General features: G+C 53.6%; 1 protein-coding gene across 1 annotated transcript; it reads left to right on the top strand.

The window, feature by feature from the left end:
* Window positions 1–18,009: 18,009 nt before the first annotated feature.
* PCBD1 (pterin-4 alpha-carbinolamine dehydratase 1) lies at window positions 18,010–23,849 on the top strand. The gene is made up of 4 exons (XM_062214441.1): window positions 18,010–18,090; window positions 21,929–22,060; window positions 22,574–22,654; window positions 23,372–23,849. The coding sequence occupies exons 1-4, from the start codon at window positions 18,088–18,090 to the stop codon at window positions 23,468–23,470; spliced, it is 315 nt and encodes a 104-aa protein (XP_062070425.1). The 5' UTR covers window positions 18,010–18,087; the 3' UTR covers window positions 23,471–23,849.
* Window positions 23,850–24,893: the final 1,044 nt, after the last annotated feature.

Raw genomic sequence — 24,893 nt, 5'->3', positions numbered from 1 at the left:
GCACCAAGTAAGCCCTCAACAAACATAGGCAGGGTTTTTTAAAAATATTTATTTTATTTATTTGAAAGGCAGAGTTATAGAGAGAGGGAGAAACAGAGATCTTCCATCCTCTGGTTCACAAATGGCCGCAATGGCCAAGGCTGGACCAGGCCAAAGCTAGGAGCCTGGAACTCCACCCAGGTCTCCCACGTGGGTGGCAGGGCCCCAGGCACTTGACCCATCGTTGCTGCTTTCCCAGGCACATTAGCAGGGAGTGGGATTGGAAGTGGAGCAGGGGATGCTGGCACTGCGTCCTGGCAGCTGCCTCGCCAAGAGTCCTCTAAACCAGCCACAAGCAGAGCGGCCGCAGCCAGAATGAACAAGGCTGACTGGCAGCTGGCACTGGGGGAACCGCCGGGCAGACAGGGCCGGGGAGCAGACCTTAGGAGGGGCAGCAGAGAGTTGAGCAGAGGAAGGACAAGGACAGAGGCGCCCAGAGGCTGAGAGAGGGTGGGGAGCTGGGCTGGGGAGGAGAGGAGGCTGGGCTCAGCGCTGTAGGGAGCCCGGGAGGAGGGGACAGCCGAGGAAGACCTCGGAGGAGGACAGAGGGAGAGGAGGAGACAAAGGGGAGAATCACCACTCAAGCCCTTCCCCCCCATCCCCAAAGCCGAAAGTTAAAAATAGGCTGTGTGGTGAAAGGGAGACAGAATGAGAGCAGTCCTCTGAAGAGAAGGCGAGCGAGCCGGGACCAGAGAGGCCCGCAGGTCTCCGAGGGGAGGAAAAATGACAACAGCAGAGGCAGCTGTGTCTCTCCCGCCCAGGCCGCCCCCTACCCCGGGCCATACATGGGTCCATCTGCAGGGCTTAGGACTGCCCCACCAGCCAGCCCAGGCTCTGCGGGAGGGCGGCCGGTGACAGCTCCCACCCTACTGTGCAGTGGGGCAGTGGGGCTGACAGCCCCGTCATGCACACAGGACACGAGGCTGGGGGGTGCCAAAAGGACTCGGCCCCAGAGATGCCGCCCATGGGCTCCCCCAGGCTCAGGATGGAAGATGCCGGGGGCAGGCTGCTGGGCCTCCTAGGCTTACACATCCAGAGGAACGGAAGAAGACAAGGCTGGGGCAGCCGGCAGTGACCTGGGAGCCACAGATCTGTGGCACAGGTAGAGGAGGCTACTTGCAGTGCCCCATCCCATATCAGAATGTCTGGGTTCGAACCCCAGTTCTGCTCCTCATTCCAGCTTCTTGCTAATGAGCACCCTGGGAGGAAGTGTGATGGCTCGAGTACTTGGGTCCCTGGCCCCCACAGGGGTGACTCAGATGGAGTTCCCAGCACCTGGCTTCCACTTGGCTCAGTTCCTGTTGTTGTAGCATTTGGGGAGCAAACCAGCAGGGAAGGGATCCCTCTGTCTCTGTCTCTCTCTGTCCTCTGCCTTTCAAATAAAAAAAATGTTTAAAAAGAAGTGATTTGGGGGGCTTGCACTGTGGTATAGCACTAAAGCCTCTGCCTGCAGTGCCGGCATCCCACATGGGCACGGGTTTGAGTCCCAGTTGCTCCACTTCCACTCCAGCTCTCTGCTGTGGCCTGGGAAAGCAGTAGAAGATGGCCCAAGTCCTTGGGTCCCTGCACCCACGTGTGGGGCCTGGAAGAAGCTCCTGGTTCCTGGCTTTGGATCAGCTCAGCCCTGGCTGATGCAGCCATTTGGGGAGTGAACCATCAGATGGAGGACTTCTCTCTCTGTCTGTCTCTACCTTTGCCTCTCTGTAACTCTGCAATTTCAAATAAATAAATTTTTTTTAAAAAAGTGATTTGGGGTCACACATCTCATGGCACCTCACCACCTTCCAGCACTGGCAGCTCTGCTGGGGAAACTGAGGCCAGAGAGGGAACCCTATTTGCCCAGGCACTCAGGACAGTGGCAGAAGTGGGCGCTGAGAACAAGGAGAACATTCCGTTCCCAGCCCCGCCCTACCCCTAGCCGCTGGGTGGCCCGGCCAGATCCCTCCTTCTCAGAGCTCCAGCTCTCTCATCACTGTGCCCTTCCTGCCTCCCTCCTGGGCACGCCCGTGGAGGAGCTAATTAGTGGTTGGTTTGCAGAGGCAAAGCCCCGCACAAACAGACACAGAGGGTGATTAGCCCTTGGAGCAAGAGGAAGAGCAGAGAGGAGCTGCCAGCGGCTTCCCGGCTGCTCTCCCGGCCCAGCTTCAGGGCCGTGTTCCTCTGTCAGCAGACAGTGTGATCGCTGGGTCGTGTTAATAAGCTCTTGCATTTATAGATGGCCTTTCTCCCAAGGACCTTAAAGCTCTTCTGCATTTAGCTTTCCCTTATTGCCAGGGGGTCGATACCATAGCACAGCCAAGCATTTATCTCCAGGTTTTTATGAGGCCCAGAGAGGTGAGGCCACCAGCCCAGGAACACAGAGCCAGTCACCGACAGAGCCCAAAGTAGTACTTGCAGTATCCTAGGGCCCAGGGCTCTGGACAGAAGGACCCTTTCGGCCTCCCTCTGGCCATCTCAGGCCAGCCGCACCCTGGGTTTTTTTTTCCAGATTTGACCCCATTTGATCAAGGCAGGGCTGGTGGAATTATGCTACTGCACAAGCTCAGAGAAGTGAAGGGATTTCTCCAGGACCACACAGCAGTGGACATGCTGAAGATATGCATCCAGCTGCCCCATCCACCCCACAGCGAGCTGGGGAGGCTCCAGGAGGGACCCTGGGGTGGGCTCTGGACCTGAGGGACAAAGAAAGACCTTGTCCTCTTTCATCTGCCTGCAGGGGGAGCAAGGGGCAAAGTCAAGGCCAGTCTGCTGGGGGACACTACTTCCAGGGGCAGCGGGGGTGGCTCTGAAGGAGGGTGAGGGGACAGGGTGGCCCACGCCGAGAACCCCTCAGGGGCCCAGGCTAAGGAGAGAGAGCAGGGAGGCTGACCCCATCCTCCTCCAAGACCACTGGACCCAGAACTCAAGCCCAGAATGGCCAAGCCTTGGGAGGCTCAGGCGGGGAGGGCGGGTGGTGCCCACCTCTGGGCAGCGCTGCCAGCCCGAGTCCCCAGCTAATGAAGACAGATGGGCTCGCCCGGGGTGCAGGGAAGTAGAAGGTGGGCTGGGCTGGAGACGAATGGGAACTGTTAAATGGGCAGGCACTGGAGGGGGAGCAGCGATTAATTACCAAGAGGGATGAGGACGGGAGCGGGTGCAGGACGGATGATCCCAAGGCCCCTCCTGGGAAACCGCCCTGGGGGTGCAGGGCTGCAGTGCCAACAGGGGCTGTGCAGGGTGCCAGGGGGAGAGCAGCCCTCAGCCTCTGCATCCTGACTTTGGGAGGGAATGAGCATTGGCTAGGTCTTGGTCAAAAGGTCGAGAAGCAGCAGGGGACGAAAGCTGGCCTTCCCCCGCCCCTCCAGGCCCTAGCACAGCCACAGCACCTTCGCGCCTGCTGATGACTTCCATAGAATGATCCCCGGAGCCTGCAATCACTGTGCGAGGCAAGTACCGCCAACTGACATTGCAGATGGCTAAACCGAGGCCCAGAGAGGGCCCGAGACAGGCTCCACCTCACCCAGAAGAGCCGGAGCCTTGACCATGGACTTGACGGCTTCTAGCCCAGCAGGCTCCCAGCACACCTGGCTCCAGATCTGTAATCTGAGCAAGCAGGAGGTCCGCGTGCCCCTTGCCCCAGCAGCAAAGCCCTCCCCCTCTGCTGTGGTCCCCTGGGGGTTCTGCTGGGAAGACTCAACCCCTCCCCTCCCCAGGAGGCTGGAGCAGCCCACCCAGGGCTTCTCCACCCAGTCCACAACGCCTGGGAGTCCTGGCCAAGCTCCTGTTATGCACTCTGATGACAGATGAGGGGGTTCTTGCTGGGGAGAAGGGGTGGGCAAGTAGGCAGGAAGGGAGGTGGAGCTTGGGGGAAGTCTGATTTTCTTCTAAGGAGGTATCACAATGTCCAAGGATGTGGCTGGGTCAACCCACTCAGAATCGCACAGCAGGTGGTCTGTGCCCCGGCAGAGACCTATGAGGGGACATCTATCTTGCTCCCTCCTTCTAAGGAGCAGGGAAACGGGCAGGTTCCTATGGAACCCAGGCCGGATCTTACAGGTTCCTGCAAAGCCTCCCAAGGGTGGGGCTGAGGTGGGGAGCAGGAGAGGGAGGTGACACCAAGACCAGGCTCCCTGCTGTGTTACTGGCTACAGGTTAGGAACCGGGCCCCCCAACACCTCCAGTCCCCCTTGGACACCTAAGGGATCCCCTAGGCAGCAAAGAGGAAAGAGGAGCCAACACCCAGGTTCAGTGGGAGCTACCTCCCCGAGACGGCCCAGCGTGCCCTCTTTGCCATCCTGCAGCCACGGGCTCCTCGAGAGTGGGGCCAGGGCTGGGGGAACAGCAGGGCTCCACCTCCACAGCGCTGCCCTCACCAACCTCAAGTCCCCACTGCTTCCCCCAAAACCCTCCTGAAAGTCTCCTGGTGGTTGCCCACCCTGCCCCTTCCTCCTGCACTTCCTCCTCCACCTGGCACTCAGCCCAGGGTGCTCTCCCTGCACTGCTACCTCCGCCTGGCCACTCCGGGGCTTGGCCATCTGTCCATCCTGGAGATGGGATGACGTGAAAGATACTGTGTTCTAGGAACAAGGCCCTACACTTTAGAGATGTGTATTTCTGCATTAAATGATCTGGGATTTGCCTCAACAGAATCTGAGGCTGCAGAGGGATAGAAGTGAACCAAGCTCGGCGGGGTACTGCTCGCTGCTGACCTGGGGGTAGGTCTGCGGGCATCGCTATACTCATCTCCCTCCTTCTGCGTGTGCAGAATTTTCTATGACAAAAAGTCTCTTATTTGTTTTTAAAAATTACTTTTTAAGATTTATTTTATTTATTTGAAATGCAGAGTGATGGGGGCAGAGAGAGAGAGAGAGAGGGAGGGAGAGAGAGATCTTCCATTTACTGGTTCACTCCCCAAATGACTGCAATGGCCAAGGCTGGGTCAGGCTGAAAGCAGGAGCCTGGAACTCCATCTGAGTCTCCCACACAGGTGGCAGAGGCCCAAGTACTTGAGCCATCATCTACTGTTTTCCCAGGTCCTTAGCAGAGAGCTGGATGGGAAGTGGAGTATCTGGGACTCAAACTAGCAGTCTGACATAGAACACGCAGCTTAACCCGCTCCACCACAACGCTGACCCCAACTAAGAGTTCTTAAAATGTGGAGGGAGAAAGGCTGGGAAATGACCATTACTGGGGCTAGATGATGGGTGCTAGATGAGTGTTCATGAACACACTGTGTATTTTGGCACATACTTGAGAGTTTTTAATGATAGAGAGGCTTTTTTGTTTTTTAAAAAAGCCTGCATGTCCCTACTCCTCCAGCGTGGAACTCGTCCCAAGGCTGCAGGGCCCTCCACGAGCAGGGGCCCGTCCCCAGCACTCCAGCATCCAGGAGCAGTCAGCAAGGGGACGCCCAGGCTGAGCCACATCTGCTCACCTCCTGCCTTGCTCGGGTCCTCAGAGCTACCGCATCTCGTCCAGGAAGGAGTCCTCATCCCCTCCACCGGTGCAATCGCCCACTGCCTTCTGGGAGCCCCAGAATTCCTGTGTCCTGGGACACTGAGGGCTCATCTTAGTGCACCTAGGCCCCAGCTCCGGGCCTAAAGCTCAGGAAATGATTGACAAGCCCCACCTAACTCAGGATGTCACCTTGGCTGGCCAGGCCCAAAGGATGGGTATTGTTTCTTGAGGTCACCCTGCCCCCTGTTGCTGAAAAGAAGCATTGCAGGGGTGGCTGGAAGCAGGGACAGACCCCTAGGTGCAAGTCTGGTCTGACGGTGAGCAGAGCCCGCCGGAGAGGAATGTGCCCCACCCTCACAGACCCGCTGGCCAGGGCTCAGGCTGCCTTCCTGCCTGGGGTGCCCATGCCCCTGCACACCCTCTCCCCTGCCCCTGCCTGGCCTGCTCCTGGTGACCCCTCAAGCAGACCTCCCCTCCCAAGAGGCGATGCAGAATTCTGTGTCTCTCTCCTGCCACAGGCCGCCCTGCAGCAGGGTGTGCCCACTTCCTCCCCCAGATCAGGAGGCCCCTGAGAGAAGTCCCGGGTTCCCCGCACGGCTCGGACCCCACCCCCAGCTCGAGAACGGATTTGGTGCCCTTGGATTCCAGCACCGTCACGGATGCTCCCCGTGCCTTGGGAAGGCAGCTGCCTCGTCACAGAGAACAGATGGCGGCTCTTCCTCCCTGAGGAAGCAACTGGGACTTGCTGCTTCCTTCTCTGTTTCAAAATTTTACTTATCGGAAAGGCAGAGAGACAGAGATAGAGAGCCAGAAGTCTTCCACCTGCTGGCTCACGCCTCAAGTGCCCACAACAGCCAGAGCTGGGCCAGGCTGAAGCCAGAAGCCTTGGAACTCAATCCGGGTCTCCCACATGACGGACAGGGACCCAGGTACCTGAGCCACCATCACCTGTTGCCTCCCAGGGTGTGCATCAGCAGAAAGCAGGCTGGGAGGTGGAGCTGGAACTTGAACCAGGTCCTCCAATTCGGGATGTGGTGGCCCTGGCAACATCCCAACTGCTACACCAAACGTCCAGCCCTGGGCTTCCTACTTCTAACGTCTATACCAGTGCCATCCAATAATGTAGCCACTGCTCGCACGTGGCCACTGAGCACTGCAAAATGGCCTTGTGACCGGCGAATTCAATTTAATATTTTTCAAGTAGCTAATTTTCATTACTTTTAGTTGACATTTAAACTCTGCTACTCAAACAGCTTGAGAATGTGAATCTACTTTTTCTACCATAAATGTTAGTAAGTGTAAATACATATCAAGCATTTCTGATGAAAACAGGGTGTCCAAATTGAGGAATGCCTTTAGAGCAGGACACATACTGAATTTCCAACACTCCACATGAAAAAAAAGAATATAATGTCTCAACTGGATACAGATTACATGTTGAAATGATAACATTTTGGAGATTTTGTGTTAGATCAAAGACACTAAACTAAAAGTAGTTTCATGCTTCTTTCAAAAAAAATTTTTTTGAGAGGCAGAGAGACACAGAGAGTCAGACAGAACCTGTTATCTGCTAGTTCACTCCCCAAATGCCCAGTAGCCAGGAACTCCATTCCTGACTCCCTTTGTGGGTGGGTGGCAGGGACCCAACTACTTGAGCCATCACCTGCTGCTTCCCAGCGTGCTGGGACTGCATCCCCAGCACAGTGACGGGGGTCACAGACATCCCAAGTGGTGTCTTAACTGCTGGCTAATTGCCTACCCTCTTTTCACTTTCTTTAAAACTTCAACGGTGCATACTGATGACCTTTGTGGTTCCGTTACTTCCACTGAGCATCACGCAGGAGACCTGGCGTTCCGAACCTCAGCACCGCTGCTGTTGTTCTTTCTCGGGAGGGTCTGGCCCAGGCACCACCACTGGATGCTCAGTTGTATCCTTGGCTGGCACCCACCAGAAGCAGGTGTAACCTGTCCCCCGGTGTGACAACCAGAACTGTCTCCAAACCTCGCTAACTGAGCCCTGGTGACAAAATCCACTGCCACCCTGATTGAGAACCACTGCCAGAGCCCCTTCTAACAGGTACCTGCTCCCCAGAGAGAGGCGGATGGAGAGTGACGTCTGCATGAGGATGGGGGAAGAGGAAGGCGAGCAGTGGCCCTGCGGGTTCAGTGGGTGGGGCCTGAGCCGGCCGCCCTTGCCCATGGGCGCTGGGCTGCCTGCCTTGGAGAAGGACCACACAGAGGGACGCTGAGGAACAGCCAAGGGAAGCAGCCCTGCTCTGTGGTCGCTGGTGGAAGCTGTTTGCTAGCAGACCGCCCACTCTGGGCAGGGGCCTGGGAAGCCTTCCCAGGGGAAGCACCGGCAAAGGCCAGGATGGAGGCAGTGGGGGCTCTCGGCTCGTGGACAGCAGAAGCCATTGTATGGGAGGGTGCGCAGCCCTGGGGTGCACGAACCTCCAAAGGAGATGGTGGAGGAGCCCCCAGAGTAGAAACTGTGCTTCCAGCCAGCAGGCGGCACAGGCACCTCCACACCAAGCGGCTATTTCAAGGAGCACAGCATTTCTTCCTGCAAGCATCACCAGCGTCTCCCCTCCCGGACTTCCCAGCCCTGCACGTGTGGAAACCAGAGTGCAGTCCAGGAGGCCCAGGTAGGAGGCGGGGCAGCTGCCTTTGGTGTTTATGCAACAGGAGACACAGCACCTGGGCACAGACTCAGGGGCCAGGACTACAGCCACGCAGAAGCTCAGACTGGCAACAGTCCCCAGGGCCGCCTGGTCCAAAGCCTGGCCCCACGCAGCGTCCCTACAGCGGCACTAAGGAAGGCAGAGAGTCCACGAGGGCGATCCAGGGACCAGGGGGCCCGCCCCACGGGAGGGGCATGGCCAGCTCCAAGTGCTCCTACAGCACCGACAAATGTTGAAGCAAACAGGGGGCTCGTCTGGACAACTGGAGACAGGACAGCGCATCAAAATTCACACCGCTCCTGCAGACCCAGCGAATGCCAATTAGAAATGTAATGGGAAAGGCATCCCTGGCGCAATGGCTGCCCCAGCCTATAAAACACCTAGGAATAAACTTAACAAGAAATGCCCAAGTCCTCTATGAGGAACACGATAAAACTTTACTGAAGGACATAAAGAAGGCCCAAATAAATGGAGCGATACATCACACTCCGAGACGGGGAGGCTCGATAATATGAAGATGTCAATTCTTCCCAGATTAAATCTATAAATTCAATGCATTCCCAATCAGAACCCTAAAGGGATTTTTATAGAACTTGACAGGCTGATTTGAAAGCTCATCTGAAAGAGTAAACAAGCAAGAATAGGCAAGAACAATTTGAAGAAGAAAAATGAGACGGGACTTGACCTACCGGATATCAAAACGAACTATAGAGGCTGAAGAAGTTAGAAGAGGGTGGAGGTGATGGATCAAAGGCTCCAGGACGCAAGCCACTGGGTCATGGGAACCCAGCATGAAAGGGTAGTAGTATTGTTACATGATGCCCAAAAGTAAGTTCCAGAGAGACACAAAGCTCTTTTACCAACTCGTCCCCAACCGTGAGAGTATTAGAAAGCAACAGAGAAACACTTGAGAATCTCAGGGTGAGGAAATGCCCCCTAAGCAAGACATGAGTCCAGAAACCACACAGAAAAAGACTGATTTGGTCCTGTAGGAATTAAACATTTCTGTATGTTCCTAAGCTCAAAGGCAAATGAGATTTGGAGAAATATTTACAATATAGATACTAAACAAAAGGCTATTAGCCTACAAATCAATAAGATAAGCTCAACTTTTTTTTTTTTTTTTAACCAGATCCTCAGCAGGTGAGTTGGTAGGGTGACAGGGCAGGTTACCACCGAATCCTGCTGGAAGCCCCAGGCACCCCGCCTCCCTTGTGGGAGGGTAGGGGGGTCTAACTGCTTCGCTTAGCACCCAGACAGGGCATCTTCCATGGCCAGACAATGTCCCCAGGCACAGCAGGCAGGAAGTGGTGGTTTTGGCATGACCCTCAGCATGAAGCAGCAAAGACTGTGTTGTCAGCGCCAGCCTCGCACGTGCAGGAGCTCCTTGGATCACTGTGCTGGGCCTGCAGGGCACCTGTGACTTGCACCTGTGACTGTTACCGCCGTGTCAGGGCTGAGGAACTTGCTCAGGATCCCAGGGGCAAGCAGGTGGGGCCGCAGACCTCAGGGCACAGGCTGTGGCGCCCTCTGGGAAGGGGTCCTGGGCAGGGGCAGAGCAGGGCGGTGGTGGGGGACACCTATCTCTTTACCTCCGACTCTATGAAGCCACAATTTTGTTTGTTTTTTAACATGAGCACATTTCTTCCATACTTTTTTTTTTTTTTTTTAAGAAAGCTTCTAGGGCCAGCATTGTGCAGCAGTTAAGCCACTGCTTGTGACTGTCAGCATCCTATGTTGGAGTGCTGGTTCAAGTCTTAGGTGCTCTGCTTCTGATCCAGCTCCCTGCTAAAGTACCTGGGAAAGCAGCAGAAGATGGCCCAAGTGCTTGGGTTCCTGCCACCCATATGGGAAGCATGGAAGGAGTTTCTGGCTCCTGACTTCAGCCTGGCCTAGACCTGGCTTTTGTGCCATCTGGGGAGCGAAATGGTCAGCTCCTTAGAGCTGTCATTGTTGCAGGGACTGCTGGGACACAGTCTGCACTCACAAATGTGGACTTGGGAGACATATGTTGGGCAGAAGCTAAGTACAGGGCAGAGTGCCAAGCCACACCGGGGGTCAGAGATGTGCCTCTTCTCTCCCTGCAGGAAAGGCCAAACAAGCTCGGTCTACACAGGGCAGGCGCAGTGATGAGGGCCCCGGCCAGGAGGGGCTTCCTGGGGAGCAAATGAAGCCTGAGCCTCGGGCCCTGCCCGGAGCAGGACCCATCCAAGAACCTATGTGCTGTCTTAGGGTTTTGCAAAATCTGCAGAAGACATTTTCAGGGCAGTAGGCTCAGCCCCTGGTCTTTATCCAGCTTCCTCTGTCACCTGTCGGGTTATCAGGGGAGAAGTTGGGCAGGTGTGCGGATCTGGCTAAGAGCCAGGTGAGTTAGGGACATATTTAATTTGGGTTTAGTAGGACAGGTTTATGTAATCCTCTGCCACAGTCCTGTCTAGGTGAGTGATTGCCAGCCATCCTGGTTATAGGAATGCTGCCAGGAATATTCCCTCTCCAGGTGTGTCCACAGTCCTCAACAGCGAAGCGTGTGGCCGACAGAGGAGACACGTGGAGTGCCAGCACGCAATCTCCCCAAACGCCTTCCCGTTACCAGGCCTGCAGACGATTTCACTTCCATCCGGACCTGCTCAAACAGATCGCTCTCCTTTTTTAGGAATAGTCCCAGCAATGTAACATAGTCAATTATAAATATCAGTTTTTCTTTTTTTTATTGCACAAACAGAACAAATTAGAATTTTACTCTTTGTCAGGCCCAAACAGAAAACTTGTATGTGTGTGTGCATCTGTGACCAGTTTATGCACCCAAATTATGGCTACACTCGGTGTCTTTAAGTGTAGTTACCCAAATTTGTCTTCCTCTTCTTTGTTTAGAAAAGTTTAATGCAAAATCATCATCATGTGCAAGGCAATCAAACACAGTCAAAATGATAGGAAATGAAAACCCCCGTAGGTGAATGGAAGGCAGAAATAAAATTACTATTTTTAAAAAGATTTATTTATTATTTATTTGAAAGGCAGAGCTACAGAAAGAAGTCTTCCATCCACTGGTTCATTCCCCAAGTGGCCGCAAAGGCCAGGACTAGGCAAGGCCAAAGCCAGGAGCTAGGAGCTCGTTGAAGTTCTCCCACGTGGGTGCAGGGGCCCAAGGACTTGGGCCATCTTCTACTGCTTTCCCAGGTCACAGCAGAGAGCTGGGTCAGAAGTGGAGCAGCCGGGACACGAACTGGCACACATATGGGATGCCGGCATCACAGGCAGCAGCTTAATCTGCTACGTCACAAATGCCAGCCCCGAAATTATTACTTTTCCAAACTTTGTGATGTTTGTGGTAGGATTTTTAAATTGGCAATTTGTTGTGACTTCTTTTCTATTTCAAAGAAATATTGACTTAAATTTGCTTTTGTTATGTGTGCTCTTTTCAAAAATCTTTCATTTATTTGAAAAGTAGAGAGACCAAGACAGAGAGCAAGAGAGATTTTTCCAACCACTGGTGTACCTCCTAAATGCCTAGAACAGGCAGGGCTGAGCCCTTGGAGTCCAGAGCCTAGAACTCCATCAAGGTCTCACATGTGAATGGCAGGAATCCAAGTACTTGGGCCATCACCTTCTGCCTCCCAGGTGCGCGTTTGCAGGAAGCTGGAATCAGAAGCAGAGTAACCCCGACTTGAAGCAGGCACTCCGACAAGCAGTGTGGCTTTCCCAAGTGGCAACCTGAGCTGCTGCACCAAACAGCTCTCCCCACACAGGGCTGATGCTGTGGCACAGCGGCTAAGCCCTTATGGGAGTGCTGGTTCCAGTCCTGGCTACTCGGCTTCCAATCCACTTTCCTGCTAACACAGGAAAAGTGGGGCAGCAGATGATGGCTCGAGTGCTTGGGCCCCTGCCACCCACATGGGAGACCCAGGTGGAGTTCTGGGCTTCCGGCTTCAGTGTAGCCCCACCATAGCTGCTCTAGGCCATGTTATCTGTGGAGTGAACCAGTAGATGAAAAATATCTCTCCCCTCTTTCTCTCCCTCTCTCTCTGTCCCCTTATTGCTCTGCCTTTCAAGTAAATGGGGAAAAACATTTAAAAGAGGGACTCAGCAACCACATCAGCATCAGCTTACAGAAAATTCTGATCTGCTCCCTGGAAGAGGTGACAAATGGATCGTTTTAAGGGAGAGATGAGATTCGGGAGGGTGGGGAGGGATGCCAGGAGATGGCCCAAACCCATCCAGATAGCAACATCAAGACTCCACAGAGGGAGCTCAAAGCAGAACACAGCTGCAGCCTCCCAAGCCCCTGACCTCCAGTCCCGGCCATGTAACCTGGAAATACCCCCCAGAAAACCGTGCACAATTCACAGGTGCATGGCTAGACAAGGGCGCAGGCCCGCATGCCCAACTCGCCCATCAGGACACAGAACAACACAGAACACACAACAGCCCCTCCTCTCTTCGTCACGAATTCCCCACGCTTACCACACAGGAGTTTTCTAAGTCAGGTTTACTGAGGGATAATTTACACGTTCATTCTTTGGACAAGGGAATCTGCCCAGGAGACCACATCACAGTCCAATTTGATTTCCCCAGAAAGGTCCCTCACACCCCTTGGTGGCCAGGCCCTGCCCTCCCGCCACTTGCAGCCCCCTGAATCACCAATCCCGTCGCTCCCTGTGGTTCTGTGGTCTTCAGGACATCATGAAGAATAGTGCAGTGTGTGGCCATCTGAGGCAGGCTGCTGTCCTTAGCACAACGCTAAGGGGAGTGAGCCAGTGGCTGGTCAGTGGATCGGCACCAGTGCTCCAATGCAGGAGTGAGCTGTGACGCGTCTGTCTACTCCCCTGCTGATGGGCGTTGGGATTGTGTCCGGGTACGGCTCCATACACGTGAACACATGCGGTTCTGTGTCTTCACTTCCCTTGGAGTGGGGTTTCTGATACACAAAGTAAGTGTATGTGTGATCTCATTCAGAAACTGTCCAGGGGCCGGCGCTGTGGCGTAGTGGGTAAAACTGCCACCTGCAGTGCCCGCATCCTATATGGGCACCAGTTCGAGTCCCGGCTGCTCCGCTTCCAATCCAGCTCTCTGCTGTGGCCTGGGAAAGCAGTGGAAGATGGCTCAAGTGCTTAGGCCCTGCACCACGTGGGAGACCTGGAAGAAGCTTCTGGTTCCTGGCTTCGGATTGGAGCAGCTCCAGCCATTGCGGCCAATTGGGGAGTGAACCAGCGGATGGAAGACTCTCTCTCTCTCTCTCGCTTCTCCTTCTCTGTGTAACTCTGACTTTCAAATAAATAAATAAATCTTTAAAAAAAAAAAAAAGAAATTGTCCAATAGTTTTCCTAAGGGCCAAACTAGTTGGTGATTCCCCTGAACCATGTGTGAGAGTCCCAGAGACTCCACACCCTCAGCAGCACAGGCGTGGTCATCCAGAGGCGTGCGGTGGTCTAGCCCTGCGATGTTATTTTTTAAGACTTCTTTGCTTATAAGCCCTCCTGGAGCTCAGGGAAAGCGATGGCTTTGCAGGATGTGCGGTCTGCCCAGTGTTGGAGTGGGGCCTACAGTTCCCAGCTCTTCCCCTCCTGGGCAAAGGCAGGAGTCCCTCTTGTCCATCTCTCCTTCCTCGCCCCTTCCCCCCCACCCATTCCCAAGCTCAATCTACCTGACTCCAGTGTCCTCAGGGCAACATCCCACCTCCTAGCACTTTTTGTGCCCACAAACCTTGGCAGCCTGGCACAGCTTCAAGCACAAATCGCTATTATGATTCCTCAGGGGAATCCTGGTCGTGCCTGGGGCCTCACATGGGCGTGCAGTCAGGGTGCCGTTATCTGGAGGTTTGGCAAGTCTGGACACCCAAGAAGGCTTCCATGGTGGCCGGGGCTAGCAGAGCCCGGGGCTGCTTGGTCTCATCTTGGAAGTTACATGGCGTGGGGGTTGTCCCCTAGGTTCCTGTGTGGGAGGCACGTGGTGGGGCCTTTAAGAGATGGGGCTAGCATCCTGCCTAAGGCTATACGCAGACAGGGTCCCTCACACCTAGGACTTGGGTCGATCTAGCTGTGCAGTCAGCAGAAGACGGGGAGAATATCTTTGTAGGTAGGGAGGAGGCGCCGTTGTCAAATAAACCTTCAAATGCACCAAATTACAAGGCAGAGAAAGATCCATCTTATTACACTACCATGGAAGATTTCTGCTCACAAAGCACATCGTGGATGAAGTTCACGTCCAGATGGCAGAATGGGAGCAGACGTTCGCAATACCTAAGCCTGATGAGCCACTAACATCCAGATACACACGCCCACCGAGCAGCTAAAAAAAGCACCATAAACTCTAAGAAAATCGGCAAGGGATATTAAAAAGCAATTTACAAACAGTGGGCCACAAAGGCTAAGAGGCGTTTGAACAGGTAATCAAAATCATCGGTAATGGGAAAAAACGCGAGTGAAGCAGCGAGCTCTCATTTCACAGCGACAAGGAATACAAAGGCAGACAACGCCTGCTGTGAGAAGTCAGCAGACGGACGAGGGAGGGTGAGGGCAGGTGCGACCGTTCCGGACAGCAGCTGGAGCTACTGTGAGAGACATGCCCACGAGAGGTCGTGCTGGGTTTACAGGTGTGTACTCATATTTATGGTGCCTAGGATGCTTCCTGCAGGCCAGGGGGCTATCAGAGAAGGTGTTCTTTGCAGATCATTCCCTGTTATTTTCTCTCCCTCCCTCTCTCTCTCTCTCTCTCTCTCTCTCTCTCTCTCTCGTGTGTGTGTGTATGTGTGTGTGTATTGGGAGAATGGTAAGCCATGGTGGATTTTCATCATGGGATGTCGAGCAGCAGTTAGAAGCTACAGATTAACTACAATAGTAACATAGACGGTGCTTCATTTCCCACCAAGTATTCTGTTTTGTAAGAAAAACAATGAGATACATACTACAACACCATTTATATAAATTCAAAAATACATATAGACAAAGCAACACATGTTTTGCAAGAATGTGGACAAATAAAAATACCCATTAGAAAGGCTGCTATCGTGGGGGGAACAGAAGTGGAGTAATAAATAAACAGTTAACAGAAACATATTTTTGCAATGTTAGAGGACACATAGCTCTGAGACTTATTACAAAGCTATAGTGATGGAAACGGTGTGGCATTGGTGTCAAGATAGAGAGATCAATAAAGCAGCAGAGAGCGAGTCAAGAAATAACACGGCCACACATACCTACATCTGTTTCCGCGAGGAAATGAAGAACTGACTAACTAGATGCAGAAGTGAGCCTGGGTCCACACTTGAAACACATACAGAAATAAACTCATAATGGATCATAGATCTGAAAGTGAGACCCAAACAATAAAACCTCGGAGAAAACAGAGAAACCTCTGAGGCCTCTGGCTAGACAAAGATTTCTTAGCTACAACAACCAAAAGAGCAGTCCAGAACAGAAACGTTTTATAAGCTGGATTGCATCAAAATTGGAAACGTCTGCTCTTCCAAAGGCACTGGTCGGGCATGCAGTGAATGCCGACAAATCATGTATCTGATGATGTTCTTGTATCCCAAATAAAAACTCTCAAACTCAATATGAAACAAATAACCCAATTTTTTTTTTAAAGGCAGGAGAGCAGAAGAGGAAACTCACGGAAGATTTACCTCCAGCAAATAAGCATCTCAAAGGACAGTCATCATCGAGTCACCAAGGAAACCCAAAGCCACAGTGAGATGACGGCTGGGTACCCCCCCTCCGAAAATCCAAAATCTGAATACTCCCAAATCCGGGACATTCTGAGTGCTGACGTGACACCAGAACTGTAAATCCCGCACCTGAGCTCCTGCGTGACTGTAGTCAGAACACAAACACATTAAAAATGCTGTGGATGATGGGCCTGCGCCAGGGCTCAATAGGCTAATCCTTCGCCTTGCGGCCCCGGCACACCAGGTTCTAGTCCCGGCTGGGGCGCCGGATTCTATCCCGGTTGCCCCTCTTCCAGGCCAGCTCTCTGCTGTGGCCCGGGAGTGCAGTGGAGGATGGCCCAGGTCCTTGGGCCCTGCACCCCATGGGAATCCAGGAGAAGCACCTGGCTCCTGCCTTCAGATCAGTGCGGTGCGCTGGCCGCAGTGCACCAGCCAAGGCGGCCATTGGAGGGTGAACCAACGGCAAAGGAAGACCTTTCTCTCTGTCTCTCTCTCTCTCACTGTCCACTCTGCCTGTCAAAAAAAAAAAAAAAATGCTGTGGATGGGGCAGGTGCTTGGTGCAGTGGTTAAGACGCCACCTGGGACACTCGGATCCCGAACCTCGGTGCCTGGGTTCAAGGCCTCACTCCACTCCCACTGCCCGCTTCCTGCACTGCACACCGTGGGCGGCAGCAGGTGATGGTCCAAGCAGCTGGAATCCTACTAGCCACCCACATGGGAGACCCAGATGGAGATCCTAGCTCTGCCACTGGCCTGGCCCGTGACTGCCAAAGGTATTTAAGGAGCGAACTAGCAGATAGAAGATCTCTCTCTCTCTCTCTCTCTAGTAAAAAAAAAGATAAAGATTTTGAAAACAATATTGTATAAAATTATCTTCGGGAGGTATATATAAAGCACAAATGAATTTCATGTTTAGTCTTCAGTCCCACCCCCAAGATGTATATACAAATATAACACATATGAAAACAATATTTAAATACAAAATATGAAGCACTTCTGCTCACATACATTTCACATAAGGGATACTCAACCTGCGCCACCAGTTAGAATGGGTAAAATTAAAATGACTGACTACCTCAAGTGTTGGGGAGAACATACAACTGGAACTCCCACACACTGCTGGTGGGAATGTAAACGGATACAACCGCTTGGGAAAACAGTTTGGTGGCTTCCTAACAAGTTACACATCTCTCCTACAAGCCAGACATTCCATTCCTAGGAATTCACCCTAGAAAACATGAAAGCATGTGTCTACACAAAGCCTGCAGGAATGTTCCCAGCAGCTTTGTCTGTAAGCCAAAACAACCCAACTGTCCGTCAACAGTGAACTGACAAATTGGAGTTCACCTATGTCTGCAATATTAACGTGGGCAGACTTCATAAAGTTCATGGAAAGTGGAATTAAAACAAGTTTATTGGGGCCGGTGCTGTGGTGTAGCGGGTTAAGTCGCCACCTGTGACACGAGCATTCCATGTGGGCGCTGGTTTGAGCCCCTGCTGCCCTGTGCCTGATCCAGCTCCTGCTAACACGCCTGGGAGAGCCACAGAGATGGCCAAAGTGCCTGGTCCCCTGCCATCCATGTGGGAGACCAGGATGGAGCTCCAGGCTCCTGGCTTTGACCTGGCAGCTGTTGTAGCCATCTGGGTTGTGAACCAGTGGATCCAAAATCAGTCACTGTCTCTGCCTCTCAGTCTCTGTTACGCTGCCTTTCAAATAAAGATACAAATCTTTTTAAAAATTAAGTTTATTTTGGTGCAAAAGAATACTAACTGCATAACAGTTTCTTATAACGTGCATTTTCCATGAACTTTATGAAGCTCCCTCTAGTGGATGTGTATGGCTCCATTCACATGAAAGAAACGCAGGTGTGGGGCCTCGGGAGGGGCTTCCTGAGGCAGGGACAGGCAGAAGGGAACTGGGGAGCGGGGTGTCCCAGGGCAGCCCTGTGCCAACACTTAGCAAACTGTGTATTTAAAACCTGTGCAGTTTATTGTCTGTCAATCACATCTGAATACAGAGGTTTGTTTTTTCAAGTTGGATGATGCGCACCCGGGGTCTTAGCATCACCCCAAACCCTGTCACTTGCGTGGGGAGTGTCTCTGCGGGCGAGGAAAGTGCTGGAAGGGAGCCCAGCGGAGCCCCGCCCGCCGTTAATCATTACCAGGGGGCGGCCCGAGCGCGGCCCCGCCCCAGGGCGGCCACAGTGCGCCCGACCGCTCGCTAGCTGGGCCGCCACCTGCTGCTGCCCGCCCGCCTGCGCCGCGACATGGTGAGCGGAGGGACCCCCGCGACCGCGCGCGGGGACGCGGAGCGGGTAGGGGAGGGTCCCCCGAGCCCCTGGCAGGGCCGCAACGGCCGGGCTCGGAAAACTGGGGTCTCCGCCCCAGTCCCGACTGCAGGCGGTGCCCAGGGAGAAGCTGAGGCCAGCAGAGGGGCGGCGACCCGGGCCTACCGCCCATTCCCAGGCCCTGCTCGTCCGGCGGCGACGCGCGCTGGGGTGGCGCCTGCGCTTTCCACAGGCACCGGCGGCGGCGGAGGCGGGGAGGCTGAATGGGTGAATGGTCTGGCTGCTGTCCCTTCTCGCTCGCACTCCTGAGTGCACGGGCTGGCTGCCCCGGCCTCGAAGCCCGCCCTGCGCCTGGCCTGAGGCCTGTGCCCAGCAGCAGGGGGGCGGCGGCGGGGGTGGGGTGGAATGGGGTGGGGAACCGGAGACCGAGCTGTGCCTGTGCGGCGGGGCGGGGGTGTCTCCGTGCACCCTGCGTAGATTCTCCGCAGCTAGACCTGGAAGCTGCACCAAACAGTGCATTCCTGGCCCAGAGGGCCCGGGAGGGAACGTGAGTCCCTAAAGATGCAGACCTGGGTAATCAGTAACCCCTCCACACACTCCGCTAAGCCTGACGGGTGATGGGACAAACAAGGCCCTACCCCCAACTCCATCCCAGGATCCCAGGTAGTACCGCTTGGAGGGCTCTAGCAGGCTCTAAAGAGGAAGGGAGCTCAGGGATGCCCACCCACCCCTTTCAGCACCAAAAAAACGTATCGATGCCGTGGCTGAAGGTTGTTGCTGGGAACACAGACATAGCTGCAGCCACTGGGAATGGGCAGCTGGAGAGGAGGCTGCTCTTTGGGTGGGCGATGCAGGCCTGTGCAGCGTATCTGCTGCCACCTGGAGCCAACGGGAGAGGGACCAAGCCCCACGGGTCTAGAGCATAAGAGCCCTGTGACCACCCCAATGCTGCAAGCCCCCCAACACACACACACACACACACACACTGCTTACTTGCCCAAGGAAATATTTTTAAAAGATTTATTATTTATTTGAAAGTCAGAGTTACAGAGACAGAGGAGATGTCTTCCATCTGGTGGTTCACTCCCCATGTAGCAGCAAGGGCCAGGCCTGAGCCAGGCAAAAGTTAGGAGCTTCCTCTGAGTCTCCCACATGGGTGCAGGGGCCCAAGAACCTGGGCCATCTTCCACTGCTTTCCCAGGTGTATTAGAAAGGAGCTGGATCAGAAGTGGAGCAGCTGGGACTCAAACCGGCATCCATAAGGGATGCCAGCATCGTAGGTGGCAGCTCTACATACTATTCCACAATGCCGGCCTCAGAAAGTATTTTTTCAAAAGTGGGTGGCATTGCCTAACAACAATGCAGTTTACTGAACTGTCTCTCGCACCTCTGGAGTCTCCTGTCCCTTTAGTCATGAAGCCAGAAGAGGTGACTGCCATATTGCCACATGGCTGGTAAATGGTGGAACTGGGGCTTGCACCTGCCCCACCCACTCAACCCAGGTCATCCATTCTGTTGGCTGCCTTCCCTTCCATCCACACCTAAGTGCTTAGCTCTCAGTCTAGCCCTCCATCCATTTCTGCCCCTGGCATGACTCCACTGCAGGAGCCCAGCTTCTGGGCTCCCTTAAGCTCCCACACCTGGACCCTTCTAGGGCACAAACTGACCCTTGCTCCCTTGTCTTTTCTGAGGTTCCACTATTGGCCTGAACAGTGCCAGTGTGGGCCGCCTGGAGGGCACTTTGCACAATAGGTAAATAGGAAACGGCATTGGATTGGCCAGTTGTCCTTGGCCAGGTTAATTCCACTTTGGGGACTGAGCCCGGGCAGCCGTGTCCCAAGCTTCCAGAGAAAGCACGTGGCAAATCTGAGACCTAGGCCTGGCAGCTCAGGCCCAGAGGTCACATGGTACCGTGGTGCAGTGTGGCTAAGTTCCTGGAAGTTGGGTCTAGCCTCGGACACTGGCACACAAACCTCACTTTGGCAAGGCTGCCTGTGCCATCACTGGGCTGGGGGTGATGAGAGCAGTGCCCAAATGAACTCCCCTCTCTAGGCCCCAGTTTCCTCTTCAGCACACCTTAGAGTTCTGGGGAGAGCGTGGGGTAGACAGGATGGTGCTAGAGGAAGGCAGGCTGGATCGTGGGAGTACTTGCTTCCTGAGCGGTTGTGTTGGGGTTCATTTGCATGGGACAGAATTTTGCTTTTTCTTTCTCATTAAAGTAATGACTCTTAGTTTGGGAGGTGGGGGGTGGCTGGGATGCAAATTACACTTCCTTTGGGATTTTCTCTCTCTGAGTGTATTAGACCTGAGAACCTATCAGTGAACAAGCCTCACTCTACCTCCTGGGCAGGATACCACCTTGGAGACATCCCAGCCTGTGGCCTAAAGACCAGCTGCCCTTTGGTTATGCACATCCAGAGCAGCCAGTGGAGGCAGGCTAAAGCCCCCAAAGGGGCCAGCACTGTGCAACAATAGGTTAAGCTGCTACTCACATCCCATATCTGAGTGCTGGTTCAAGTCCCTGCTGCTCAGCTTCTGATCCAAGTCCCTGCTAATGTGCCTGGGAAAGTAGCAGATGATGGCCCAAGTGATGGCCTTGCCACCCACATGGGAGGCTCGGATGGAATTCCAGACTCCTGGCTCCGGCACGGCCCAGCCTTAGCTGCTGCAGCCATCTGGGGAATGAATGAAACAGCAAATGAAGCGCTCTCTCTCCCTCTCTGTCACTCTGCCTTTCAAACAAATAAATAAGTAAATCTTTTTAATTCCATGAAAGATCTCTCCCTTTTTTTTTAAACTGGGCTATTTAATAATTTTACAGCTTACTCCTTCTCTTGGGATATGACTGCTGGTATGTGAGGCTGCTTGCCGGGTTAAGACAAGCACAATAAGGGTAGCCTTCCCACTTAGTTCGTAGTCTTCAACCGTTAGAGGTTACCGGCACGGAACTGCAGTCCAACAAGTAGGGCTGCGCTTACGCCTCTGTCGTCAGGACTGCTGGGGCCTCGGCATCCGTCCCCCACACAACCTTGTCTCCTTGTGTCCCAAGGCCCGCTCACCTCCACCTCAGCGACAGTCCCTTTGCTAGTTACACCCGAAGTTGCACTTAATGGGAGTGGCGATTCCTCTTGTTCCAAGCACTGGCAGCCCAGAAGGCGGCTTTAGCTCAGCGAGTGTTACGTGGCCTTCATGCTAAGGCGGTTTTCTCATACAGCCATCTCCAACCAAGCAGGCATCAGCAGCCGTCCTCTCAGGCCTCCTCTCTTTCCTGTCCAGACGACTTCTAATACTCCCCTTCCTCCCTGGGCACAAACTTGAGGCAGAGGGACTTCCCGTTCTCCCTGCTTTCTGTTTCATCAGGTTGGAAGGACGTTAGCTGGGGACTGTCCCTCTCTGTCCAGCAGATGAGCAGCTGCTGCTCCCTTGGGAAGTGTTTGGACCATTCTGCTTGGTGTTTCTCTTTTCATGCAAATTGAGTCTTTTTCCTCTGTATTTTCTCAGCCTGGTGACTGCTGTGGTAGAGCTTGGCCTGCAGATCAATCATTCTTTTGCCTTCCTCCAGGAGCCTCCTGGCTTTGCTTTCTCTTTCTCATTGCAATACGCATAGCCTTGCCTGTGTAAGTCAATGTATTTGTTTTGTGGCCTGGTGACTGCCTTAGAGCTGCCTGGTGCAGCCTCCTGCGTGCACAGAAGACCCCAACGTTTGAGTCTCGGAAACCCAGATGACGACTCCACACATCTGTAGCCTGCACCAGGAAAGCAGGGCCCCATCTGCCTGCAGAAAGAAAGGCCCTGGGCCTGTGTCTTCTCCCTCCTGCAGGCTGGCAAAGCACACAGGCTGAGCGCTGAGGAGCGGGACCAGCTGCTGCCAAACCTGCGGGCCGTGGGGTGGAACGAGCTGGAGGGCCGCGACGCCATCTTCAAGCAGTTCCACTTCAAAGACTTCAACAGGGTACGACAGACACCAAAGTGGGCGGGTTTCAGGCTGGGCTGATGGGGTCTCACTCCGGACCTGTATCTCCATAAAGTCCTGTTAGCCAAGACTCGCAGACGCTACGCCAAGCTACTGGTTTGGGCACTGTGCCGGGCTAGCTTGGGAATTGTCACCCCTTGGTACTGAGGATGGGTCAGGGGCTCTCCCTACCTGAGACTTTTCCAGTGCCGAACAGATGTACATCCGGGACCTTCTGATAGATGGCCACGATTGGCCAAGGCTAAAAGCCTCTCGTGGGGTGTGTGCCTTGTCTGTGAGCCTAGTACCAAGGCTTTCATGCAGCTGCAGAGACAGCCTCTGGCCCAAGCCTCAGAACCAGTGGAGGATGCCGGGGGGACATGATTAGAGCTGGGAGGGTCCCCCTGAAGGAAGCCGGCCCATCCTCCTGCATCTAGGCCTTTCGTGGTCAAAAAGTTCCTAGGAGTCCTTTCTCTCAGAACACTAAGCCCTGGGTCTCGCTTCACTTCATAGGCTTTTGGGTTCATGACAAGAGTGGCCCTGCAGGCTGAGAAACTGGACCACCATCCTGAATGGTTTAACGTGTACAACAAGGTGAGTGACGGCGGCCACTCCAAGGTGCTCGGCCCCGTCCACGTTCTGAAGTCCTCTTCCGTGCACTTAACTCTGGGCCCTCCTCACTCACAGGATGGCTGTCTACTCCTTCTGGTCCTTTCCCCTTGTGCCTAGAAATCAACATATAATGCCTCCTGGAAACAAGTCAGATTCGGGAAATGCAAATGAAAGCATCTGTGAGATACCTGTGGTTTGAGTACACATTGAAAACCAAAACCCAAGAAAGGCAAGGCTCTGGGAGTCAGGCGTCCCTGTTCACTGTAAAGTCTCTGGAGGTATAGGAGAATCGGGCAGGAATAAACTTGAACTCAGAATATGCATGCATATAGCAGATCAGACTGTCTTCCTAGTGCAGCAGGCGTTACATGCCTGCCATGTGCCAAGAGCTCTGTTGGACTGTTGATAAAAGCATTAGGCATGGAATAGATGGTGTTTACAAGTTACTGCTGGTTTTGTCTTTATCTGTTAGGTTGCTCTTGATATGTGCATGTTAAATTTTTATCCCATAGCCATTATTTTTGAAGAACATCCATGGGGAGACACAGACGACAAGGTGGCATTGTTGCCACTAACGTGCAGGGAGAGCTGGTGGTGTCTGGCTGCCACTCTGGAGCTCACGGTGGCCCTAAGCCCAACCACCAGTGACCCTCCTAAGTGACGATGATGGAGTCAGTGACCGGAATCTGTTTGTTTCAGGTCCACATCACCCTGAGCACCCATGAGTGTGCAGGCCTCTCAGAGCGGGACATAAACCTGGCCAGTTTCATCGAACAAGTAGCAGTGTCCATGACATAGACCCTGTCCTTTGAATTCCGTGGCAGGGAGGGGACGGAGGAGCCCTGGGCCCCAAGCCCCTGTGCCTGCGTCGTAGGGGTGAGTCCCTGCATCTGCGACCCCTGGAACTGGGACCTTTCCCCTGTGCCACTCTTCGCCTTGGGGCTATTGTGTTACACTAATTTGAATAAGCTCTCCCCTTTCTTTGATAACTTTCCTGTAACAGTAACGATTTCCTAACAGGCTGTCTAGTTTCCTTTCAAACTCATTTCCCAAGAAGCTATGGTATAAGGTGAAATAAAGTCTTCTCTTAGAACCCAGGACCCCAAAGTAAACCTCAGCCTACGCCATGGAAGCACATGAGCTTTAATGCCTCAAATAAAACTACTGTATCCCTTGGTCTCAGGCTCTAGAACCTTCATTTCCACAGGTCAATCCCAGTCGGAGCCAACAGGCATTTAAGTTAAAGCAGCCTGTATGAGGCACCGCTCAAGGCATGGGGTGGGGAAAGGAGGGACCACCAGCCTGCTTTCAGGTTCCTTATTACCTCGGGGGATCGGGCACACAGCTGGGTAAAAAGTGTGCTTTCAGTGATGAATGGCTTCCAGGGCCAAGCTGAGCTGAGCCTCCAAGACTCGAGTGGGCTTCCTGAGGCAGAGTGGCTGAGGAGCATGTGAACACACACGAAGGTGCGCGGGGCATGTGTCTGCTGTGCCTGTGGGCCCAATGTCTGCAAAGGCACTCTGGGGCCTTATGTCATCTTCCCAGCTAACTGTAGTGTCATGTGACTGGCTGACCGGGTCATGGGCTGCCCGGGCCTTTGGTTCTGGGTGTCTGTGAGATTCTCCCACCCATTCAGCGGAAGACATAAACAGAAGGGCTGACCGTACACCCAGTACGTACATTGCCCACTCGACTGCCTAGAGCTGGGGCCTTACTCTTCCTGGTCTGAGGGCCCAGCAGAAAACATCCAGTCTTCTGGAACCTCTGGCCCCCGCCCTGGGAGGATGGCATCACCTCCCCTGCGTCCCCAGCTTCCAGATGCAGACCTTGAGCTTCAGCCTGCGGAATCTGATGAGCCAGTTCGTTATTAAACTCTCCCTTCTCTCTGTGTGTGGATGTTGCTTCTGTTTCTCCAGAGAACACTGACTAACGGGAGACAACTTCAAAAAGTTCATGGAAAATGCAATTAAAAGGTACATTTATTTTGATGCAAAAATTTGGTGAAATCTATGCATTTGAGGGGTCCTCAAAAAGGAAAACTACAAAAACACTTTGCTTGGGTTTCTATCATTTTTTTTGCACCAAAATAAACATCTCTTAATTCCATTTGCCCTTGTACACTGGCTTGTAACATGAGACTTCTTTTTTTTTTTTTAAAGATTTATTTATTTATTTGAAAGTCAGAGTTACAGAGGTGGGGGGGTCTTCCATCCAATGGTTC

The sequence above is a fragment of the Lepus europaeus genome, chromosome 17, assembly GCF_033115175.1.
Source record: "Lepus europaeus isolate LE1 chromosome 17, mLepTim1.pri, whole genome shotgun sequence".
Classification (NCBI taxonomy): domain Eukaryota; kingdom Metazoa; phylum Chordata; class Mammalia; order Lagomorpha; family Leporidae; genus Lepus; species Lepus europaeus.
This window is presented reverse-complemented; position numbering and strand designations above follow the sequence as displayed.